The 22166-nt window shown below is 38.9% G+C and overlaps 1 protein-coding gene across 6 annotated transcripts in view; it reads right to left on the bottom strand.

The window, feature by feature from the left end:
- Window positions 1-22166, bottom strand: part of RANBP17 (RAN binding protein 17) — a 375933-nt gene that overhangs the window by 78434 nt on the left and 275333 nt on the right. For all 6 annotated transcript variants that reach the window (XR_003507255.1, XM_027520587.1, XM_027520586.1 and 3 more), the window contains 3 exons: window positions 21522-21585; window positions 21321-21429; window positions 4010-4113 (listed from right to left, as the gene is read on the bottom strand). Coding sequence is in view for 5 of the 6 variants with exons in the window: in XM_027520587.1 (XP_027376388.1) it covers window positions 4010-4113; window positions 21321-21429; window positions 21522-21585 (277 nt within the window). In the remaining variant the exon portion in view is untranslated. The remainder of the gene's footprint in view (window positions 1-4009; window positions 4114-21320; window positions 21430-21521; window positions 21586-22166) is intronic.

Below are 22166 nucleotides of genomic sequence, written 5' to 3'. Positions count from 1 at the left end.
AATCTTAAGTTTTCACATATACATAAGGTACTCACCATTCAACTCTAAACTGGTCAATAGGAAAAATGAGTTTTAGTTTGTGTCTAGTGTAAAAGGCTCTAAAAATATTTTAGACTATCCTTATTACACAAAAAGGTTAATGTTTATTTTATCACAAATTTTTCTTGCTTAAAAGATCCAAGTTAATAAAAGGGCTCAAATCTATGAAATTATATCAATGTTTAATATTAGAAAACATTACTACAAAGCAAAGACAGCATATGACAATATAGTAACTATGTTTTCAATAGATTCAATTGAGCAGGAAAATGCAATGTTAATGTAAGAAACAGATTTATTATGCTCAATTTTTTATCTCAAAGCAGCAATAGTACTGAAATAATCTATACAGATGCTCAAACAACACTAAAGAAGTACTTTCTTGATAGTCAAAACATACCCAGTTTTGGTATGAGACAAGGAAAACTGTTAACTAGTTCAACCAGGCTACCAAACAATCTCAGAGAGCAAAGGGTGATCTGGCTGAAATTTAGGGGAGGAAGAGGCACGATTTACCATCTCATTTAAAACAGTGGATAGAGGTTTATTTCAAAAGTTACCTTTCTCCTATAGCTAGTCATACTTGACTAGTCTGAAAAATGAGAGGTCCTTATAAAGTGAGGCTGCTTTGGGGAATGGGCAGGTCTGGGGTGCCTAATCCTCAGGATCCTTTCTGGGATAGTTCAAGGAGAAACTGCTTGGCGTTTCAGCCTCCTGCATGGTGAACGGTTGTCTGTGTGCCAAGTGTGAGATGGATGGGCTGGGAAACAGCTGAAATGCGACTCCTTCCACCCTGACCCCCAAAACAGGGTTTCTAATGGAAAGTCTGACAGACCCTTTACTGTAGTGGCACTACTGGGGGCAGCTATAATATTATCCTCATAATTCTACTATATAATAACAACAAAGAAAAAGAAGGTGAAGGGTCATTGTGCTTTGTCTTTAGAATTAAGATGGCTGTCTTCATCCTTACAGCATACTCTTAATTCTGGAGACACATCTTAATAACCTCTAAATAGTTCCAACAAAAGAGCCGTGTCAGAGGAATGAGCAGGCCCCAAGGTGTTTCAACTGGAGTGTTTTCATCTGCCTTTATTGCTCTATCCCTCTCCAGAATTAAGGCAATAACCTGTGATAAATTATTCAGGAACTGCTACAGGGATCAAAGCAAAATCATTCTGTTAAAGTGCTGTTTGCAACATTTGGCACTTAGTGCGAAAACTTTTAATGTGCGCATGCTGAAAATCTAGGATTTTAAATAATTTAACATTGTGGAGTTTTTACGAAGGGACTAAAGATAGCAGGTTCCTATTTAACTGCTCCTTTATCCTCCTAGAAGTTTTCATTCATTTTCCTTAAAACCGATGACGTCATGGCCAAATCAAAAATGATGCATGGGAAGTCAGGGTATTGGACTGTATTTTACTAAGGGTACAATTATAGGGGGAAACATTTACTGTGAACTAATGCTTTAGAGCCAGGGTTGTCATGGCAGTTTCTTCCTTTTCCCCTTTACTTGGAAAAGAAAAACCCAAGACAAAAATTCAATGTTCTCTTCAATTTTATTAGGACTAAGTAAGAAAACAAAGCTATAAATTTAGGAGTTTTACAGCATTTCCTCCTCTCACAACCATATTTCAATTTGGCAATGTAGGTCCTTAATGTTTGTGCTCATCCTGAAATCTGCATTTGAAAAATATCTATAAACAGGGAGTTAGAAAATCCTGGTAAGGATTGCAAATTAAATGAATTTGGCAGTCCTGCGGCATTTTCATAGAGATATTTTAACAGCATCACCTCCTGTGGACTGGAATACTAAATACTTTATTGAAGAACAAAACAGTACTGTTTTTATCTTTAGTACTTGCAAAATGAAGTACCTGAAAGCACTTTTGCATGTATTATTTATTCATCATGATAGAAAAATAGCCTTAACCTAATAAATTACATTTAAAAGCATTTAGTGCAAAAGTTTTGTTTATGATAAAGCAACAGATTTACTTCTTTATCGGTAGCTTAAAGCACCAAGTTTTCTTTATACAAATTAGACAGATGGTGCTTACAGTAGAATTTACTAAAGGTCTGTCACAACAAATGCAGCCAAGCTGCATATTTAATCACTGCAGAATCTTGTCTACCTGCAGCTGCCAACTGCTAATCCAATTTCCCTGATAAATGTGGCAAGAGACACGATCAGCAATAAAGAGCATCTAACTCCATTTTCCTGCAGGGCGTCTTTTGATGAACATTTAGGACGGAAGCGCGGAGTGCACTGTGTGGCCTTGGTTCGTGGCAGCTGCATGCATTCTGAGGCACAGTTCTCAGGTTACTCACTTAATTCTGCCACTATCATTACGTTGCTATTGATCTCAGTAGCTGTTGCCTACACAGCATTACTCTAGATGAAGCTGAATCAGGCAGTTATCATGCATCAAACTTGCTCAAAAGCCTGGAGATTTCCCCTTAATTACTTGTGATTTTATTTGCAAATACCGTTAAAGTGTAATCAAGCAGTCACTTTCCAGGGTCGTTAAGAACTTGCTGGTTTAGGGATATATCACTGGAACTCCATTAAAAATGACTCTGGGAAGATGGTTTCTATCAAACTAGATGGGATTACATCAAAATGGGCTTGGAGTATAATGAAATCTTCAAATGAGACAAATGTAATTTTTAAAAAGATACTCTTTTTCAATCTTATTGCTTCTTTTCTGATATAAAGGGCAGCAATAGCCACCTTAAAGTTGCCAAGATTTACTTTCGGTCATTAAAAATATTTGGAAGACAACTGAAAATAAAGCTAACCTGAGTAGAAACTCTGGTGAAGAATTTCAGCAACATTACAAACACACAGAAAATCACTAAGATCTTTTTTTAGTTTTAAAATTCTATGACAATTGCATATTGATAAACATTCATTTCAAAAACTCTACTTCAAAATAAAAGGTACAGTGTTTGGTTAATTATTTCTTAGTAGATGAACTACGCTAAATAATCACCAAAGGCCATCATTCTTCTATTTGGCTTCTTAGTGCTAATATTTCTTTTTGGTAGAGAGAAGAGCTGTGCAAAATGATGGTCAGTATTTTCACCGTATCTCAAATAACAGTAAACATGATTCAAGTATCATCAGCAAAGGTGCCTACATTATTGGTATATATTCATTAGTCTTTTAAGAATATTAACCAGTGTCAGTCTATTTAATATAGCCCTGATGCATGAGAATTTCAGAAGGTGTTACTCCTATTTAGCAAATCTCGTGTTCCCCATCCCCCATATTAAAATATGGGGCTGTGTTGTCACAAACAGCTTGCTACACACTTAAGGATTTTACTAATAAAACATAATGTTGTCTTAGATATTATGACTGTTGCCACAGCTGAACTGACTTGTCAAATCAATCCTAATATGGCTCCCACAGGCACATAAAAACCTTATTTAGCTATCAGTTATCCTAATCACTTTGTTCAGTTTAAGAACGCAATACTTCAAGACCAGCTCCTATTTATACATATATGCCTAGCCATTTAATAAAGTCTTGATTTATATAAATTCTTGTTTTAAAAATATTTAGAGATGTGGTATTTTAGCATGTGTACATTGGCGCATTCCTCCATATAAATATGTTGAAACATACAGTGCGGGGTGGATGAGGGAATAGGGACGTTTATTTAAAGTGGTGTACTCATGAGAAATGTTCTTTTAAAAGATACTGCCATGGGAGACAAATATGTCATCTAATCATAAGCTGACTATCTGCAATCATTTGATAACCTCAAAGTCCATTTGTATAAGAAACTAGAAAAGCACTTATATGAAAAGTACACCTCGAAGACACATGTAAGTGGGAAATTAAGACTGATGGGGCACGAAGCACACACAAATATGCAGACCTTTTTCTGAATTTATACCTAGATTTTGTCCTAGAATGAACAAAATCACCTTTTCTCATGTTTGGAAACAAACCCACCTTTACATCTTCTTGTTTAAAGTTGTTATTGAATATCTGTAACACTGTTTCGAAAGAGACTGTAAGAGGCAGCATGAAATTTTCAAATTCATCCTCATCTTCGCCTATCAGAAAAACAAAAGGTCATCATGGTTTAAAATGCATGCTACTGTCCATTAGCCTTCACAGTGAGCGCTTTATTCAGGCTCAGAAACGTTCTCGAGAAGGGGTCAGCCTGCATTCACATCCGTATCACATTCTGTGCTTTGGCTCATTGAATATTCTGGTGTTTTGCCTTCTCTTTTGCACCAAATGAAATAGCAAAATTACTTACCAGCCATTTTTTTCTCTGGCTCTTTATTGGATCAAACAGACTCATGCCCCAGGCACCTCAGCCTTTCAGCTCTTAGGGCCCCCAGAGCTTCCCTAATGCCTCAAGGAAAGCCCCTTTCAAAGCCTCAGAGAACACGGTCTGTTTTCCTTTTCTCTTTAGGTGCCAAGGCCCTAAAGGACTCACAGACTCAGGTGCCCAGATAGTGCTAAGTTATTATTCTCTTTTATTTATGTTCTTTTTTATTAATTTGTTAAATAGATGTCAGGGAAACAGGATGGGGTCCTGCCAAAACAGGATGAGGTCCCTCATGGGTCATTATGATTTTAAGGACATTCTCCGTGAGTACACTTCTTTTTGCAATAAGCTTCTTTTTCTTTTTATAAAAGTGGGAAGAGACATCTTCTACTGTTTTTCACTATGAAGGTAGAATCTTCACTTAACATATGGATACGCACAATTGACAATTTACATTCTATCCTTCACAAGAGCAGGTTCCTTCAAATGAGAAAGTTTACTCATTCATCCTATGCCACAGGGAATTGTGAGCCCCACTTTACAGATGAAGAAACAAGCAGAGAAATGTTAAGTGACTTGCTCAAGGTAGCATACTTAGCTGGAGGTGGAACTATACTGTCTAGATCTTGTGATTTCTGTGCTATCATTTTTTAAATAGAGAATTAGAGAGGAAACAAGATCTCAGAGAAGAAGCCAGTGGTTCTCAAAGTTTTGTCCCTGCCCTAGCAGCATCAGCATCACCTGGGAATTCGTTAGATATAAAATTTCAGGTTCCGTCCCAGATTCAGCAATTTTTGTTTTAAGCAGCCCTCCAGGTAATTTCAGTTCAGTTCAGTTCAGTCGCTCAGTCATGTCCGACTCTTTGTGACCCCATGAACCGCAGCACACCAGGCCTCACTGTCCATCACCAACTCCCGGAGTACACCCAAACCTATGTCCATCGAGTCGGTGATGCCATCCAAACATCTCATCTTCTGTCGTCCCCTTCTCCTCCTGCCCTCAATCTTTCCCAGCATCAGGGTCTTTTCAAATGAGTCAGCTCTTTGCATCAGGTGGCCAAAGTAACTGGGAGTTTCAGCTTCAAAATCAGTCCTACCAATGAACACCCAGGACTGACCTCCTTTAGGATGGACTGGTTGGATCTCCTTGCAGGTAATTTAGATGCATGCAAATGTTTGAGAAACACTGGCCTACATGTTATTCTACAGATATGGAGGGTGGACATGAGTTTGAGCAAGCTCCGGGAGACAGTGAAGGACAGGGAAGCTTGGCATGCTGCAGTCCATGGAGTTGCAGAGAGCTGGACATGACTGAGTGCCTGAACAACAACAACAGGAGGGTGTGGTCCAAGGCAACATACACAGAAAATCAATGGCAGAATCAGGACCTTTTGACTCTTAAGGAGTGGCTGATCTGGCTTGATCCTGATCTTTGGTGACTTCTCTTTTCCCTTTAAATGTATACACTTTGTTTCTGGAGTCCAACAGATTCAGGGACTTCGCTTTGCTGACAAAGAGATGTCAAAAGGCCAATGATTCTTTCCTAGTATGCTGTTTAACACAAGGATCAGGGTACTAGGTGAAGGGAAACCAAAGTACAGTGACCTCATGGTGCAATGGCAGCGCGTCTGACTTGAGATTAAAATCTCCGCTCTGCAAAGTCGACTACGCAACCAAGTTACTCCTCTTAGACACACCCTCTGTCAACTGGTGCTAACATTAGAGATCTTTACAGGAGCCAGTTTTATTCTTCAAAGCCTAGGTTAAATGATAGCTTTCCCAATGTCTGAATCAAACTCCCCTTCAAATACTCTCTAAGATTCTACTACAAGCTTTCCCATCTCCCTCTGGGTTTCCACAGCATTTTGTTTGATTCTTTAGATGGCCTTTGTCAGTCTGATGGGAATGGCAGATATTTTGGCAGATAGCTAACCCTAACACTAAAAATACCACCTACATCATTCTACCACTACCAGCATTAGATGAAGGTTATGTGGGGATTAAATGAGATAAAATTTATAACATGTGTATGTAAATGATTACATCTATCAGCCTACAATGACAGTATCTCTGGCTTTGCTCCTGGAGAGCTGAAACTGCATCTTTTTGCTTCTGTGTGAAGGAGAATGATGTAGTAAGACCCAGCGATAAACAGACCCAGAGTCTGGCTCCACTATGTATTTTTCAAGTATGGATATTTGCACTTTGAGTCTCAGTTTTCTCATCTATAAAATAAGAAAGAATACTTATCTTTGAAGATTACTGTGTTTATTAAATGTTTTAACACACACACAAAATAGATGATGCACTTAGAACAGTGCCTGGTATGTATTAGGGAAATAGTGTATGTGAATGAAAAGTAGTTGCTCAATTAAAGGTAAATTTTTAAAACATCTTATTTTCTTAACACCAAAGACAGAAAAATTACTAACTGAAGTAAACATCAATTCCTTACATATATAATGCATTATATATGTATATGTATATATGTATACATATGTATATATGTATATTTAAACTATGTAATCTCACTCTTTTAAAGATGGGATTAATGAGAACAGTGATAATGATCACTGCAGGCAGATAGGGTTCTAAAAAGAATGGATGCTTGGAAAGTTCTACGCTTGAATCCTGGTTCTGTCAGTATTAGCTGTCTGGTTTTGGGTAAATTCCCTTCACTCATCTGTAATTAAGAGACATAATATTTACTTCTTAAAGGTAGCTGTGAGGATTAAATGACAAAACACCCGTATGCCCTGTTGCTTAGTGTCTGGCACTTAAAAATGATAGCCAGGAACATTTTTGTTGTTTTGAGCGTAACGTGAACTTAAGAGGTGATTATGGTGGTCAAATAAAGTGTGACAATGAGGTCGCCAGCCCAATATCTTTCCTCTGGGAGCAAGGTAAGGATGTTTACTCAGAACAAAGATAAACTCAGAACTTGGAACATTTAAACCCTTCACTTAGTAAACTGAGTTACAGATTTAAAAAATTCCTGACTATCTCTTTCCTCAATCAAAGTTTGAGACAAACAAGGACGTTAGGAGCGTAAGAGAAAGCCACCAAATTGTGAAGGGAAAAGTCAAGATGCAAATACTAAAGAAAGCAATGTGAGCAGCAATTCTACTTAATGTCACTTCCTCAGAAAGGATTTCCCAGACCGCTCTACCCAAACAGCACCCCAGGCAGTCCTCCACCCTCACCCACCTTCCAACCGCATAGACTACTTCGCTTTTCTTATGAGACTTACTATGATTGGCTATTAATTTGCTTATTTATTCACTGTCTTTCCTACTAGAATGTAAGCTTCTTGGGGAAGGAACCCAGTCTGTTTTCATCATGACTGTATTTCCAGTGCCTAGAAAAGGGTCAAGAATTTGTGTAGTGACTGGATAACAATAGCTATTTCTTGAGTACGTATCATGTGCAGCCAATGAATCTGGTACTTAATCTACTTAACAAACACCTATGTAGCCTTTACTACCTTCAAAGCACAGTTACACCAATAATGGTCACAACAATCCTATAAAGTGGTATGATTATTTCCTTCAATTTAATGTGAACAGAGAGGTTGAAGGAGTTAAGCAGTTTGTCCAACATCTTCTGGCTGGTAAATGTCAGTGAACCATGGTCTCCAATTAGTTCTGCTTTACTCCCCAACTCTACTTCATGTTCTTCCCTTCTATGTCTCCGACAGGGTGGAAGGGGTCGGAGGTAGGGACTGAAGTCAGGGTCACAAAATCTTAACTTTGCAGTTGCATGAAATTAGAAGAAGGTGAAGAGCAATTAGCTTGGTTCTGGTGAGAAAAAGGGACTCCTCCACAATGACTTGAGTTTAAGGTGGGCAAATGAGGAATATTGGTGCATTATTCCCATAGAAACATTTATGTGCCAATTAGCACTGTTCCTATTACTGCAATGATATGTTGTATCATCTCAGCTGGAAAACTGGTCATTTTTGTTTACTCATGTGAAACACTTTATACATCTATTAAAGATTTTTCCCCATTGTGTTACCGACAAAGGTATCATTTACTGTTGTACATAAGAAAAAAGAAAATGTGTTCTTACAACTTCATATTCAAGTATGTAGTCATATATTCAGTATGCCAAATCTACATGTGAACATTTTATGAATAATAATGGAAGCTGCCAGTTTCTTTTTTCTAACAAGACAAGGGCTCAGACACCAGTATAATGTGAGAGGTTGAAGTGTCAATTTATAGGCTACTATTTTCACTGGCATCAGGAAAAGTAAATATTAACATAACACTCTAAGTTCTCAGTCATGCATAGATAAAAACAATATTCTTCAGGTTTTAGGGAGATACCCAAAGCTAAATTCCCTCTACTGGATTTCCAACGACCTGATTCAACAGAAAGTTACTCATTTTTGAATTTCAATTTTTTTTCCTTTGGCGAAGTCACATTAAAATACAAATAGTAACTATTTTAGTATGTTGGCTCTTAGATATTTTATTTATAGGATATTTCATTTGTTATTTTGTATAATTTAAAATCTAGATTGGTGGGAATGTAAAATGGTGAAGCAAATATAATATGATTTAGTGACTGTGGAAAACAGTTTGGTAAGTACTGAAAAAGTTAAAAACAGAGTTGTTATATGACCCAGCAATTTTATTCCTAGGCATATGCCCTAGAGAACTGAAAGCATATGTCCCTACCAAAACTTAACATATGAATGTTCAGAGCAGCATTATCAAAATAGCCAAAAGGTGGAAACAACCTTACTGCTTATCAACTGATAAATGGATAAACAAAATGTGGTATATCCGCACAGTGGAATATTAGCCAAAAAAAGGACTAAAGTGCTATATATGCTAAACATAGATGAGCCTCAAAAACATCATGGTACATGAAAGAAGCCAGATACAAAGGCCACATATATGACTCCACTCATATTAAATGTCTAGAATAGGCAAATCCATAGAGATAGACAGTAGATGAGTGGCTCCCAGGAGCCAGGGATAATGAGGGGATGCTATTTTACAGGTACAGATAATGGTAATAGTTGCACACTAAGTGAACATTCTAAATACTACTGAATTATATACTTTAACAGGATGAATTCTGTGGTATGAGAATCTTAACATGCACCACCCCCCCAAAAAAAACTACCACCACCAAATACCTGGGTTCCCCCCTCTTACCTGTAAACAGTGAAACTTCTCATTTCCTCAAATTCAAATAGCAGATAGATTACTGGGGAGCTGAGGGAGTGACCAAGGAGAAGCAAGTAATACGAATACTTACGGTAATAGTAAATGATGGTAGCCAACAGTTACTACCTGTTGTACTACCAGAGGATTTATTGTATAATATGTATTGTCTTGGAGAAGGCAATGGCACCCCACTCCAGTACTCTTGCCTGGAAAATCCCATGGATGGAGGAGCCTGGTAGGCTGCAGTCCATGGGGTCGCTAAGAGTCGGACACGACTGCGCGACTTCACTTTCACTTTTCACTTTCATGCATTGGAGAAGGAAATGGCAACCCACTCCAGTGTTCTTCCCTGGAGAATCCCAGGAACCGGGGAGCACGATGGGCTGCCGTCTATGGGGACTCACAGAGTCAGACACGACTGAAGCGACTTAGCAGCAGCAGCAGCAGCAGCAGCATGTATTGTCTAACTCAATGAAACTAAGCCATGCCCATGGGGCAACCCAAGATGGGCGGGTCATGGTGGAGAGAGTCTGAAAAGGCAAAATGATAGGATACTGAAAGAGGAGCTCCCCAGGTCAGTAGGTGCCCAATATGCTACCCAGTTGTGGATGTGACTGGTGATAGGAGCAAGGTCCGATGCTGTAAAGAGCAATATTGCATAGGAACCTGGAATGTCAGGTCCATGAATCAAGCCAAATTGGAAGTGGTCAAACAAGAGATGGCAAGAGTGAATGTCGACATTCTAGGAATCAGCGAACTAAAATGGGCTGGAATGGATGAATTTAACTCAGATGACCATTATATCTACTACTGCAGGCAGGAATCCCTCAGAAGAAATGGAGTAGCCATCATGGTCAACAAAAGAGTCCAAAATGCAGTACTTGGATGCAATCTCAAAAACGACAGAATGATCTCTCTTCATTTCCAAGGCAAACCATTCAATATCACAGTAATCCAAGTCTATGCCCCAACCAGTAACGCTGAAGAAGCTGAAGTTGAATGGGTCTATGAAGACCTACAAGACCTTTTAGAAATAACACCCAAAAAAAGATGTCCTTTTCATTATAGGGGACTGGAATGCAAAAGTAGAAGTCAAGAAACACCTGGAGTAACAGGCAAATTTGGCCTTGGAATATGGAATGAAGCAGGGCAAAGACTAATAGAGTTTTATCAAGAAAATGCACTGGTCATAGCAAACACCCTCTTCCAACAACACAAGAGAAGATTCTACACATGGACATCACCAGATGGTCAACACCGAAATCAGATTGATTATGTTCTTCGCAGCCAAAGATGGAGAAGCTCTATACAGTCAACAAAAACAAGACCAGGAGTTGACTGTGGCTCAGATCATGAACTCCTTATTGCCAAACTCAGACTGAAATTGAAGAAAGTAGGGAAAACCACTAGACCATTCAGGTATGACCTAAATCAAATCCCTTATGATTATACAGTGGAAGTGAGAAATAGATTTAAGGGACTAGATCTGACAGATAGAGTGCCTGATGAACTATGGACTGAGGTTCGTGACATTGTACAGGAGACAGGGATCAAGACCATCCCCAAGAAAAAGAAATGCAAAAAAGCAAAATGGCTGTCTGGGGAGGCCTTACAAATAGCTGTGAAAAGAAGAGAAGTGAAAAGCAAAGGAGAAAAGGAAAGATATAAGCATCTGAATGCAGAGTTCCAAAGAATAGCAAGAAGAGTTCAGAAAGCCTTCCTCAGAGATCAATGCAAAGAAATAGAGGAAAACACCAGAATGGTAAAGACTAGAGATCTCTTCAAGAAAATTAGAGATACCAAGGGACCATTTCATGCAAAGATGGGCTCGATAAAGGACAGAAATGGTACGGACCTAACAGAAGCAGAAGATATCAAGAAGAGGTGGCAAGAATACACAGAAGAACTGTACAAAAAAGATCTTCACGACCCAGATAATCACGATGGTGTGATCACTCACCTAGAGCCAGACATCCTGGAATGTGAAGTCAAGTGGGCCTTGGAAAGCATCACTACGAACAAAGCTAGTGGAGGTGATGGAATTTCAGTTGAGCTATTTCAAATCCTGAAAGATGATGCTATTCAAAGTGCTGCACTCAATATGCCAGCAAATTTGGAAAACTCAGCAGTGGCCGCAGGACTGGAAAAGGTCAGTTTTCATCCTGATCCCAAAGAAAGGCAATGCCAAAGAATGCTCAAACTACCACACAATTGCACTCATCTCATAAGCTAGTAAAGTAATGCTCAAAATTCTCCAAGCCAGGCTTCAGCAATATGTGAACCGTGAACTTCCTGATGTTCAAGCTGGTTTTAGAAAAGGCAGAAGAACCAGAGATCAAATTGCCAACATCCACTGGATCATCAAAAAAGCAAGAGAGTTCCAGAAAAACATCTATTTCTGCTTTATTGACTATGCCAAAGCCTTTGACTGTGTGCATCACAATAAACTGTGGAAAATTCTGAAAGAGATGGGAATATCAGACCACCTGACCTGCCTCTTGAGAAATCTGTATGCAGGTCAGGAAGCAACAGTTAGAACTGGACATGGCACAACAGACTGGTTCCAAATTGGAAAAGGAGTATGTCAAGGCTGTATATTGTCACCCTGCTTATTTAACTTATATGCAGAGTACATCATGAGAAATGCTGGACTGGAAGAAACACAAGCTGGCATCAAGATTGCTGGGAGAAGTATCAATAACCTCAGATATGCAGATGACACCACCCTTATGGCAGAAAGTGAAGAGGAACTCAAAAGCCTCTTGATGAAAGTGAAAGAGGAGAGTGAAAAAGCTGGCTTAAAGCTCAACATTCAGAAAAAGAAGATCATGGCATCTGGTCCCATCACTTCATGGGAAATAGATGGGGAAACTGGAAACAGTGTCAGACTTTATTTTTGGGGGGCTCCAAAATCACTGCAGATGGTGACTGCAGCCATGAAATTAAAAGACGCTTACTCCTTGGAAGGAAAGTTATGACCAACCTAGATAGCATATTCAAAAGCAGAGACATCACTTTGTCAACAAAGGTCCGTCTAGTCAAGGCTATGGTTTTTCCTGTGATCATGTATGGATGTGAGAGTTGGACTGTGAAGAAGGCTGAGTGCCGAAGAATTGATGCTTCTGAGCTGTGGTGTTGGAGAAGACTCTTGAGAGTCCCTTGGACTGCAAGGACATCCAACCAGTCCATTCTGAAGGAGATCAGCCCTGGGATTTCTTTGGAAGGAATGATGCTAAAGCTGAAACGCCAGTACTTAGGCCACCTCATGCAAAGAGTTGACTCATTGGAAAAGACTCTGATGCTGGGAGGGATTGGGGGCAGGAGAAGGGGACGACAGAGGATGAGATGGTTGGATGGCATCACTAACTCGATGGACGTGAGTCTGGGTGAACTCCGGGAGTTGGTGATGGACAGGGAGGCCTGGCGTGCTGCGATTCATGGGGTCACAAAGAGTCAGACACGACTGAGCGACTGATGAACTGATGTATTGTGTGAAGTACTTTGGTATTAGTGATAAGTAGGAATGGTAGGCTGAATAATGGCCCTCCAGAGATGTCTACACCCTAATCCTTGGAATCTGTGAGTATGTGACAAAAGAGAATTAAAAGGCTGCTAATCAACTGACTTTAAAATAGAAGATTATCCTGGGTTATCCAGGTGGGTTTCATGTAATTGCAAAGGTCCATAAATGTTTTGGAAGCAGAAGGGGGAAAACCAGAGAGACGACAGAATGAGAAGAATTTGATGGACCTTGGAAAAGGAGATCATGGACCAAGGACTTAGGTAGCCTCTAAGTTGAAAAAGTCAAGGGAACATAATCTTTCTTAGAGCCTACAGAGAGGAACACTGCCCTGCTAACACTGATGGTAGCCCGCTGAGACCCATATCGGACTTCTGATCTTCAAAGTTATAAAATAAATTTTTATAATCTTTAAGCCATTAAATTTGTGGTAATTTGTTAAAATCGCCCAGTAGGCTCCTTTGTTCATGGAATTCTCCAGGCCCGAATACTTGAGTAGGTAGCCATTCCCTTCTCCAGGGGATCTTCCCAACCCAGGGATTGAACTTGGGTCTCCTGCATTGCAGATGGATTCTTCCATCTGAGCCACCAGGGAAGCCCCAAAACAGTAATAGGAAACTAATATATCAGTAAAGATCAGGTCTAATGCCATGAAGCTCTTAATAAGGATTAAGAGGAGAGGCACAGAATGAGACACAAAGGCAGTGAGTGAAGAAGAAAACAACTGATCCTCCATATCCATAAGTTCCACATCCTTGGATTCAACCTACCAGAGATTAGGAATATTCAGGAAAAAAAAATTCTACAACTGTCCGAAAAGTAAAACTTGAATCTGCCATGGCTGGCAACTATTTATATAGCATTTAGATCATATTAGGTATTACAAGTAATCTAGAGATGATTTAAAGTATACAGGAGGATGTGTACACATTATTTGCAAAACTATGACAATTTGTTTTAGGGACTTTAGCAAATGCAGATTTTGGTACTGGTGGGGGATGGTAGTCCTGGAACCAAGGCCCTGTGTATACTGAAGGATAACTGCAATCTGTTTAAAACCAAGGACCAGCTTCCCTGGTGGTCCAGTGGTTGAGAATCCGCCTTGAAATGTAGGGTACCACCTGTTGGATCCCTGGCCGGGGAAGACCACACATGCTGTGGGGCAACTAAGCCCGTGTGCTACAGCAGCTGAAGTCAACATGCCTAGAGCCAGTGCTCTGCAACAGCAGAAGCCATGCAATGAGAAGCCCCAGTGCAGCAACCAAGATGCATGTGTGCGTGCTCAGTCATGTTCAACTCTTTGCAACCCCATGGACTGTAGCTCAACAAGCTCCTCTGTCCATGGAGAGTGGGCTGCTATTTACTTCTCCAGGGGATCTTCCCAACCCAGGGATCAAACCCACATCTCCTGCATTGGCAGGTGGATTCTTTACCACTGAGCCGCCTGGGAAGCCTGGCAATGAAGACCCAGTGCAGCCAAAAAATAAAAAAATTCAAAACCCCAAGCACCAAGAGTAATATCATAAAAGAGCCAGTGACTTCTACAGATCTAGGCCCACATTTTCTGCTGTTCCCCAGTACTTTATGACGATAGCACTTCTAAAGTTATTAGAAAAAGGCTTGAGAAATGTGCATAGCTAGATTTAACTTGGGCCCAAACTTGGTTTGTCAGTTTCCCTCTAAACTACCAAGGAATTTTAGTTGGCTGTGAGATGACTTAGGGTTTTGGGCAGGATGTTCTAGTATCAGTCAGGAGAAGTCATCAGCTGCACTGATGTAGAACAGCTGAATTACGGGTGTGGATTCGCCTCATTTTGAGGTCCCAGTGTCTGTCCGTGAATGCCCCTAACAGTGCATTCAATAAAATATTTGTCATAATTAATTAATATATACTGAGTGCTTGTTTTGTGAAAGGAATTGTTCCAGGCCCTTTCACACATGCTTATCTTATTTAAACCACATGCCAGTTCTTCAGAGTAGGTATCTCCATTTAATAGATGAGAAAATTGAGGCACACCTTAATTCTTCTCCCTAGGGAACCAGAATGTTTATTTTAGTTCCCAGGAGAAAAATACATTGTCCTACAGAAGATTACTTATTTCTTGTCTAAGAAACCTTTCCTAAAAATTTCTCCCCTGAAGCATCTCATTCCCTGGGGTGCTCTGGACTCTACCCTCAAAACCAGGTAAGTTATTAAAACTGGATCTGAATTTAATGGGCTGCTTTCTGCCTACAGGGCCAGCTAATTAGTCTTAATTATCTCATTATAGATTCTAAGTATTTCCAGCTGCTTTTTTACCCATTATTGCCCACTCCCTCCTCAACCCCAACAAATGTCTATTTCCCAGATAGTCTCTGCCAAGTCGTGGACACAAGTGATAGACGTTGAGGTATCCTTCCTATCTGTCAGAACACTGACTATTTCGGATCAAGCTTCTCACTCACTAAATCCTCCTGGGATATCTATCTACTTCTGTGTCCTTTTTTCCATGAGAAGAAATATGCTTTAGCCAACTATTAGACCTAAGAAAAAATTTTAAAACTACATTTGACTTTCACTGACCACAGAACTGTAATATACCAATATAGGACAAATAATAAACACGAATATTATCTGTTTAGATAGAAGTTTGGAAAGTAATCCCTTCTTCCCTCCAGCCTCAAATCATTCATTCAGTCCAAGTAGTTCAAATAAAAATGAAGAAAAAGTTACATTCCCTAATTGATTTGAGAAAGTGACAGGCAAAGGAACAGCAAAAGTGAATATATGGTCAGAGGGCTACAAATTATATGACTGACCTTGGGCAAGTCATTGAATCTCACTTTCTTAACAGATAAACAATGCAATGATACCCATTTCATGTAGGCTGTGGTGAAGATCAAATAGGAAAATGTATGTCAAAGTGGTCTGCAAACTATAAATTTGTAAACAAATGTTAGTTATTATTAATAAAGAAAAGGAGTTTCCTCTGTATTTTCACTTCTTTCTTTAGCAGCTACTTCTAGAATACTCTTCCAATCCCAAAGAAAGGCAATGCCAAAGAACGCTCAAACTACTGCACAATTGCACTCATCTCACACACTAGTAAAGTAATGCTCAAAATTCTCCAAGCCAGGCTTCAGTAATTCGTGAACCGTGAACTTCCAGATGTTCAAGCTGGTTTTAGAAAAGGCAGAGGAACCAGAGATCAAATTGCCAACATCTGCTGGATCACAGAAAAAGCAAGAGAGTTCCAGAAAAACATCTATTTCTGCTTTGTTGACTATGCCAAAGCCTTTGACTGTGTGCATCACAATAAACTGTGGAAAATTCTGAAAGAGATGGGAATACCAGACCACCTGACCTGCCTCTTGAGAAACCTATATGCAGCTCAGGAAGCAACAGTTAGAACTGGACATGGAACAACAGACTGGTTCCAAATAGGAAAAGGAGTACGTCAAGGCTGTATATTGTCACCCTGCTTATTTAAATTATATGCAGAGTAAGTACATCATGAGAAACACTGGACTGGGAGAAACGCTGGACTGGAAGAAACACAAGCTGGAATCAAGATTGCCGGGAGAAGTATCAATAACCTCAGATATGCAGATGACACCACCCTTATGGCAGAAAGTGAAGAGGAACTCAAAAGCCTCTTGATGAAAGTGAAAGTGGAGAGTGAAAAAGTTGGCTTAAAGCTCAACATTCAGAAAACTAAGATCATGGCATCTGGTCCCATCACTTCATGGGAAATAGATGGGGAAACAGTGGAAACAGTGTCAGACTTTATTTTTTGGGGCTCCAAAATCACTGCAGATGGTGACTGCAGCCATGAAATTAAAAGACGCTTACTCCTTGGAAGAAAAGTTATGACCACCCTAGGTAGCATATTCAAAAGCAGAGACATTACTTTGCCAACAAAGGTCCTTCTAGTCAAGGCTATGGTTTTTCCAGTGGTCATGTATGGATGTGAGAGTTGGACTGTGAAGAAGGCTGAGCGCCGAAGAATTGATGCTTTTGAACTGTGGTGTTGGAGAAGACTCTTGAGAGTCCCTTGGACTGCAATGAGATCCACCAGTCCATTCTAAAGGAGATCGGTCGTGGGTGTTCTTTGGAAGGAGTGATGCTAAACCTGAAACGCCAGTACTTTGGCCACCTCATGCAAAGAGTTGACTCACTGGAAAAGACTCTGAAGCTGGGAGGGATTGGGGGCAGGAGGAGAAGGGGATGACAGAGGATGAGATGGCTGGATGGCATCACCGACTCGACAGACACGAGTTTGGGTAGACTCCGGGAGTTGGTGATGGACAGGGAGGCCTGGCGTGCTGCATGCAATTCATGGGGTCGCAAAGAGTCGGACATGACTGAGCGACTGAACTGAACTGAACTGAACTTCCCTTTTTATTCAAGTCGTTTACTTGCTATTTCAGATTTTTCACATTTAAGCTAGAGATATCTTCAGGTGCCAATTACCTATTAGAAGCCACAAAGGTACATGGATATTATGCTACCTTCATCCCTAAAGAGAGAACCCTCTCTTAAAGTCCATAAACATCATTTTAATATTAGTACCCCTGTGATCATGAAAAGTATGACTGCTTGTAAGAGTCTGGATATCTGAGGAAAGCACTGCTCACTCAGATCCCATCAACATGCTTCTCATCGGAGTAGTTCAAGATAAAGAACAATCATAAAGTGTCCAAGGAAAATCAACTATGACACTGAGCAATTCTAAATTTGTGGTTGGTAAAAAACTTAATCTGCAACTAACAATATTTAGTTCTCTGCAAAACAAAAAGGTGTATTGTAGCTCGCTCCCACACTTCCCCTCTTTAATATTTGTCAACTGAATTCACCTCCACTCAAATTAAACAAAATAGAAGGTTTTTATTTATTCAAGTATTTTACACTGAACAGCTCCCTGGAGGTTCTCCATTTACTGGCTTGGGTAATATTATCTTTCCTTTAGTTTATTAGATTGACAAAGTTAATTTAAAAATAACCTTGGGAACTTTAAGTGATTCTTGGAAGGGCTAACATGCATGCACATATGGTTGGTCACTATTTTTTTCTGTATGTATGTTGTCTCATGAAGGGTTTTTCTTACATTAATTTTTATAATTTCTTAAAATAAAAAAAAATGTTGCCAACATAAAAATCGTCTTTCTGATGATGAAATGCTTTCAATTCTGTTCTTCATACAAGTGAACATTTTGTCTAGTTTAGCCAAAGAGCAATTTGATAAAGTGGTACAACTGTTTACTGTCAACACCCCACCCCCAACATTTTAATCTGAAATACAACCTGGGGCACATAGCATCTAATTAAATTCATACAAAGTACAAATTACTGAATAGAAACCAAAATGCATTTCAAAGTAAATACCAATTAATGTGACACCCAATTTCTTCCCCCTTTTAAATCACTCCAGTGTGCATGGCTTATACACAAAGACTATTCAATTTCTTTGTAAGATTCAATTAGAATATGCTTTATATTTCAATCCACGAATCATGTCCAATGCTCTGCAAGCAGGTTGGCTAGGCATTTTTTCTATGCTGTTTTTTTTTAAATCACTGATATAAAATGTTCGTCTTTAATTTTTTTGTTTAATTTGAGAAGAATTCTCATTATCTAATATTTCCCTCATTTAATACATGGATCTTTGAATTTGACAACATCACTATCTCTTTTTTCCTTGTTTTCATGAAAGTGAACACCCAACAGAAAACTATAAAGCCATATATATAGGGATTCTGATAGCAACATCTAGTCAATCTAGCTTGTGAGACAGGCTTCAAATAATAAAACTGTGTTCAACAACACTCAACAAATGCTTGTCTATAAAGTAATAACTAGTAATAACTTGAACAGAGAGCAACAAGTGACTCATTGAGCACAAAAGTGGCCAAGTGTCGATAAACACTTGCAAAAGCAATCAGCCACTTGATTTGTTTTGTCTTCGAGAGCCCAGTGATCAAACGACTCCCAGAGAGAGACCATGGCAGGCGGAGCTGAACTCAGGAGCCAGGACGATGGCATGGTGTGTCCTTTACTCACCAAATACTAACTGAGCACCTACAATGTAGAGACGCTGAGACTGGTACGAGAAAAGATGAAGAAGGCAATATTTATACTCTAAAGAAGGTCAACACACTTGGGGAAGAAAAGGAACTCTGGTTTGTAACAAGGGAAGGAAGCTCTGGCAATATTTACTACAAATCATCACTTGATGCTTATAATATATGTTTAATTATTTTTAAAAGTGAAAAAACCCTATTAAATAAAAAATTTCTTTTCAAACAATGCACAAGTTCCCTGAGTGCAGCTGATATTGTTTTTAATTTTTATCTACTCTCAGATTTAGTTTACTTACATTGAGTATTGTTTAACTTTGGTCTCCCTGCTTCTTTCAGTCTGTTTGACAGGTCATTAAGAGCATTTTTAAGGCTTAGGAAACAAATTAAGTCTAGACAAGGGTTTCACTATCTCCTTTACTGCTTGGACAATTGGGAAGGCAAGGAGGCTAGCTCCGTGAGGGCAGGGGCCAGTGTGTCTGCCTGGTCCTTGTCTTGTCCTCAGAGCTCAGGACAGGGTGCTCTCTAAATGATTATGGAGGACGGTGACAAAGAGTCTGGACTGCTCTTCTGCTCTCCGAGGCAGCCGCTGAGAGGTAACGCAGGCCAGTGTGCAGTATGCGAGGCTGTCGCTCGGATCTCCCATTTGCCTAAGGTAGCAGATGATTGGGTTTTGCATGCCTGGTTTACACTCTTCAAATATTTATAGACAGTTTTCTTTGCCTCAAGCCCTACTTGTCACTTAGCCAAGTTATACATACATGGTTCTTTTAATCTTTCTTTAGAAATCAATCCCACTAAGCTCCTTAATCATTCCAGTTGCATTTTCCTCAACTTTTGGCTGTTTGTCTTTCTGGTAATATATTCTGTTGAAATGCATGAAAATAACATAGATGTGGAGCAAAGAAGGATTTAGTTATCTTTCTATTACAAAAGGATCAATGCCTTTTATGTGCAAAATGAAATTATTTATCCCTTTTCTTTACATATGATCATGTTTTTAAAAATTCATATTTAAATAGATGGATCAATCAATACATTGCAAGAGAACAGAAGAAAAAGTATCATCAGTATTCTTTTCTCTAAAGGTGACACTGTCATTGATTTAAGTCTCTCATGTGTCTATACACTGATTAATTTAACCTGAAGTATCCAAACATGGGGGGAAATGGGATTCCAGATGACATGGTCAACACAGGGAGGCTTAAGTACCCATTCTAAGGTAGCTATCTACTTGTGGATACTTCTAACTTTTAGCTTTTCAAAGCTAATAGAACAAAATAGAACAAAACCAAGTTAATTCTTCCCATTAGGAAAATAATATAGTAAGGAAAATTTCAAATTACCAGAAAAGAGGAAGTTATTTATAGTACCCTACTCAAAGACAACATTTAACATTTTTGAAGAATTTCAAGACTTTTTTTGAGGCATTGTTTCTTTTCCCTCCCAATGAGCATGCTCAACATCATTTGCACAGCTTAATACCTTACTTTTTTGCTTGATATTGTAACAAAATTTCACATATTACTTTGTCTTCGAATCAAAATTTCTAATGACCACAGACTATTCCATGAAGTTAAGTAGATCTGGCTAACTTTATAATTCCCTGTTGTTGGACATTCACATCATTGCCACATTTCTCTAGATTAAATGCCATTACAAAGAAAATCTTTTTTATTGAGCTTTTCTGTGTTTAAGATTACACTTTGATTTCTATAGCAGTAAAATTAATGGATCAAAGCGAAAGTCTTAGTCACTCAGTCGTGTCTGACTCTGTGCGATCCCATGGACTGTGGCCTGCCATGGTTCCTCTGTCCGTGGAACTGTCCAGGCAAGAATACTGGAGTGGATTGCCATTCCCTTCTCTAGGGGATCTTCCCGACCCAAGGAGAGAATCCAGGTCTCCTGCATTGCAGGCAGATTCTTTACCATCTGAGCTACTAGCGAAGTCCCAAAGGATCAAAGGATACTCAGAAAATAAATTTTGAAGTAAAGAATTAACACAAGTACTAAGTGGAGTGAAAAATACCACCTTCTATACAAAAATTTGTCTTTTGGCTCCAAAGCTAATGAGTCAATGCTCAAATATTAGAAAGCTGTAAAAAATTGTCAAAGATGGCAAATTCCAATTAGTTAAATATGGTACCCACAAGTATGACACTCCTTCATTCACACAAATATACTGTCGATCCCTTATTAATTAAGCTTAAATTCTTAACCTTACCTAGATCTACCATCAGAAGACGAGTGAGGGCTGTGTAGAAGGCTGTTCGGCATCTGAAGTCACTGAGACTGTAACTGCCACTGATGCCAAGAAAGGGGAAGTGTTCACTCTAATGAAAGCAAAAGAGCATCCAGAGTTACTAATGGTTGACCTAAACTACCGAGAAAACTCTAGTCATCAATTCAAGGAAATAAGACTCACCGTGTGATTTTTTAGCATGAATTTCACAGCATCTATCTTCACAAGTTTCTTTAAAAGGATATAGGTAATAGACGTTAAGGCATCTGGGGAAACATGACTGTCTTACCAGTAAGTAACAGATCACAGAATAACACTGAACTATAATGGCATCAATTTATATTTATGAGGAATAAATATTATTTCTAAAGAGTTTTACTCCTATAGAAATGCCTTCCACTCTGTTAAGAATGATAATCCATTATTAACCAGTGCAATTACTTTTCCATTCTTATACATATTCTAGTTATGGAAAGAAAGAATGAATTTTATAATTAAGACAAAAACTTTTTTTACTATTAGAGCCTTGACAGTGGAAAATTAAAATTGACCCTTTTTACATTTGGGGTATAACTTGAGAACTTCTTTTCACTTAATATTATTTCATAAAAAATAATTATGAAAGACTATATATAGGCTATCAAGAAAGAGAAAATTATTCAATTCTAAGAAACATGAGCTTAGTTAGTAGAAACCTAAGGAAATTCTGCTTTAGATGAAGAAAATCAGAATACAATTAGGAGGATGTAGCGACCGCAACTGCAGGTCCTTAAATGTTGAAGTACAGGTTTAAAGGACCTAAAATTTCTTACATTCCTACTAGGTATA

The sequence above is a fragment of the Bos indicus x Bos taurus genome, chromosome 20 (genome assembly GCF_003369695.1).
Source record: "Bos indicus x Bos taurus breed Angus x Brahman F1 hybrid chromosome 20, Bos_hybrid_MaternalHap_v2.0, whole genome shotgun sequence".
NCBI lineage: Eukaryota > Metazoa > Chordata > Mammalia > Artiodactyla > Bovidae > Bos > Bos indicus x Bos taurus.
Note: the sequence above shows the minus strand (reverse complement) of the source record. Positions and strands in the feature narration are given on the sequence as shown.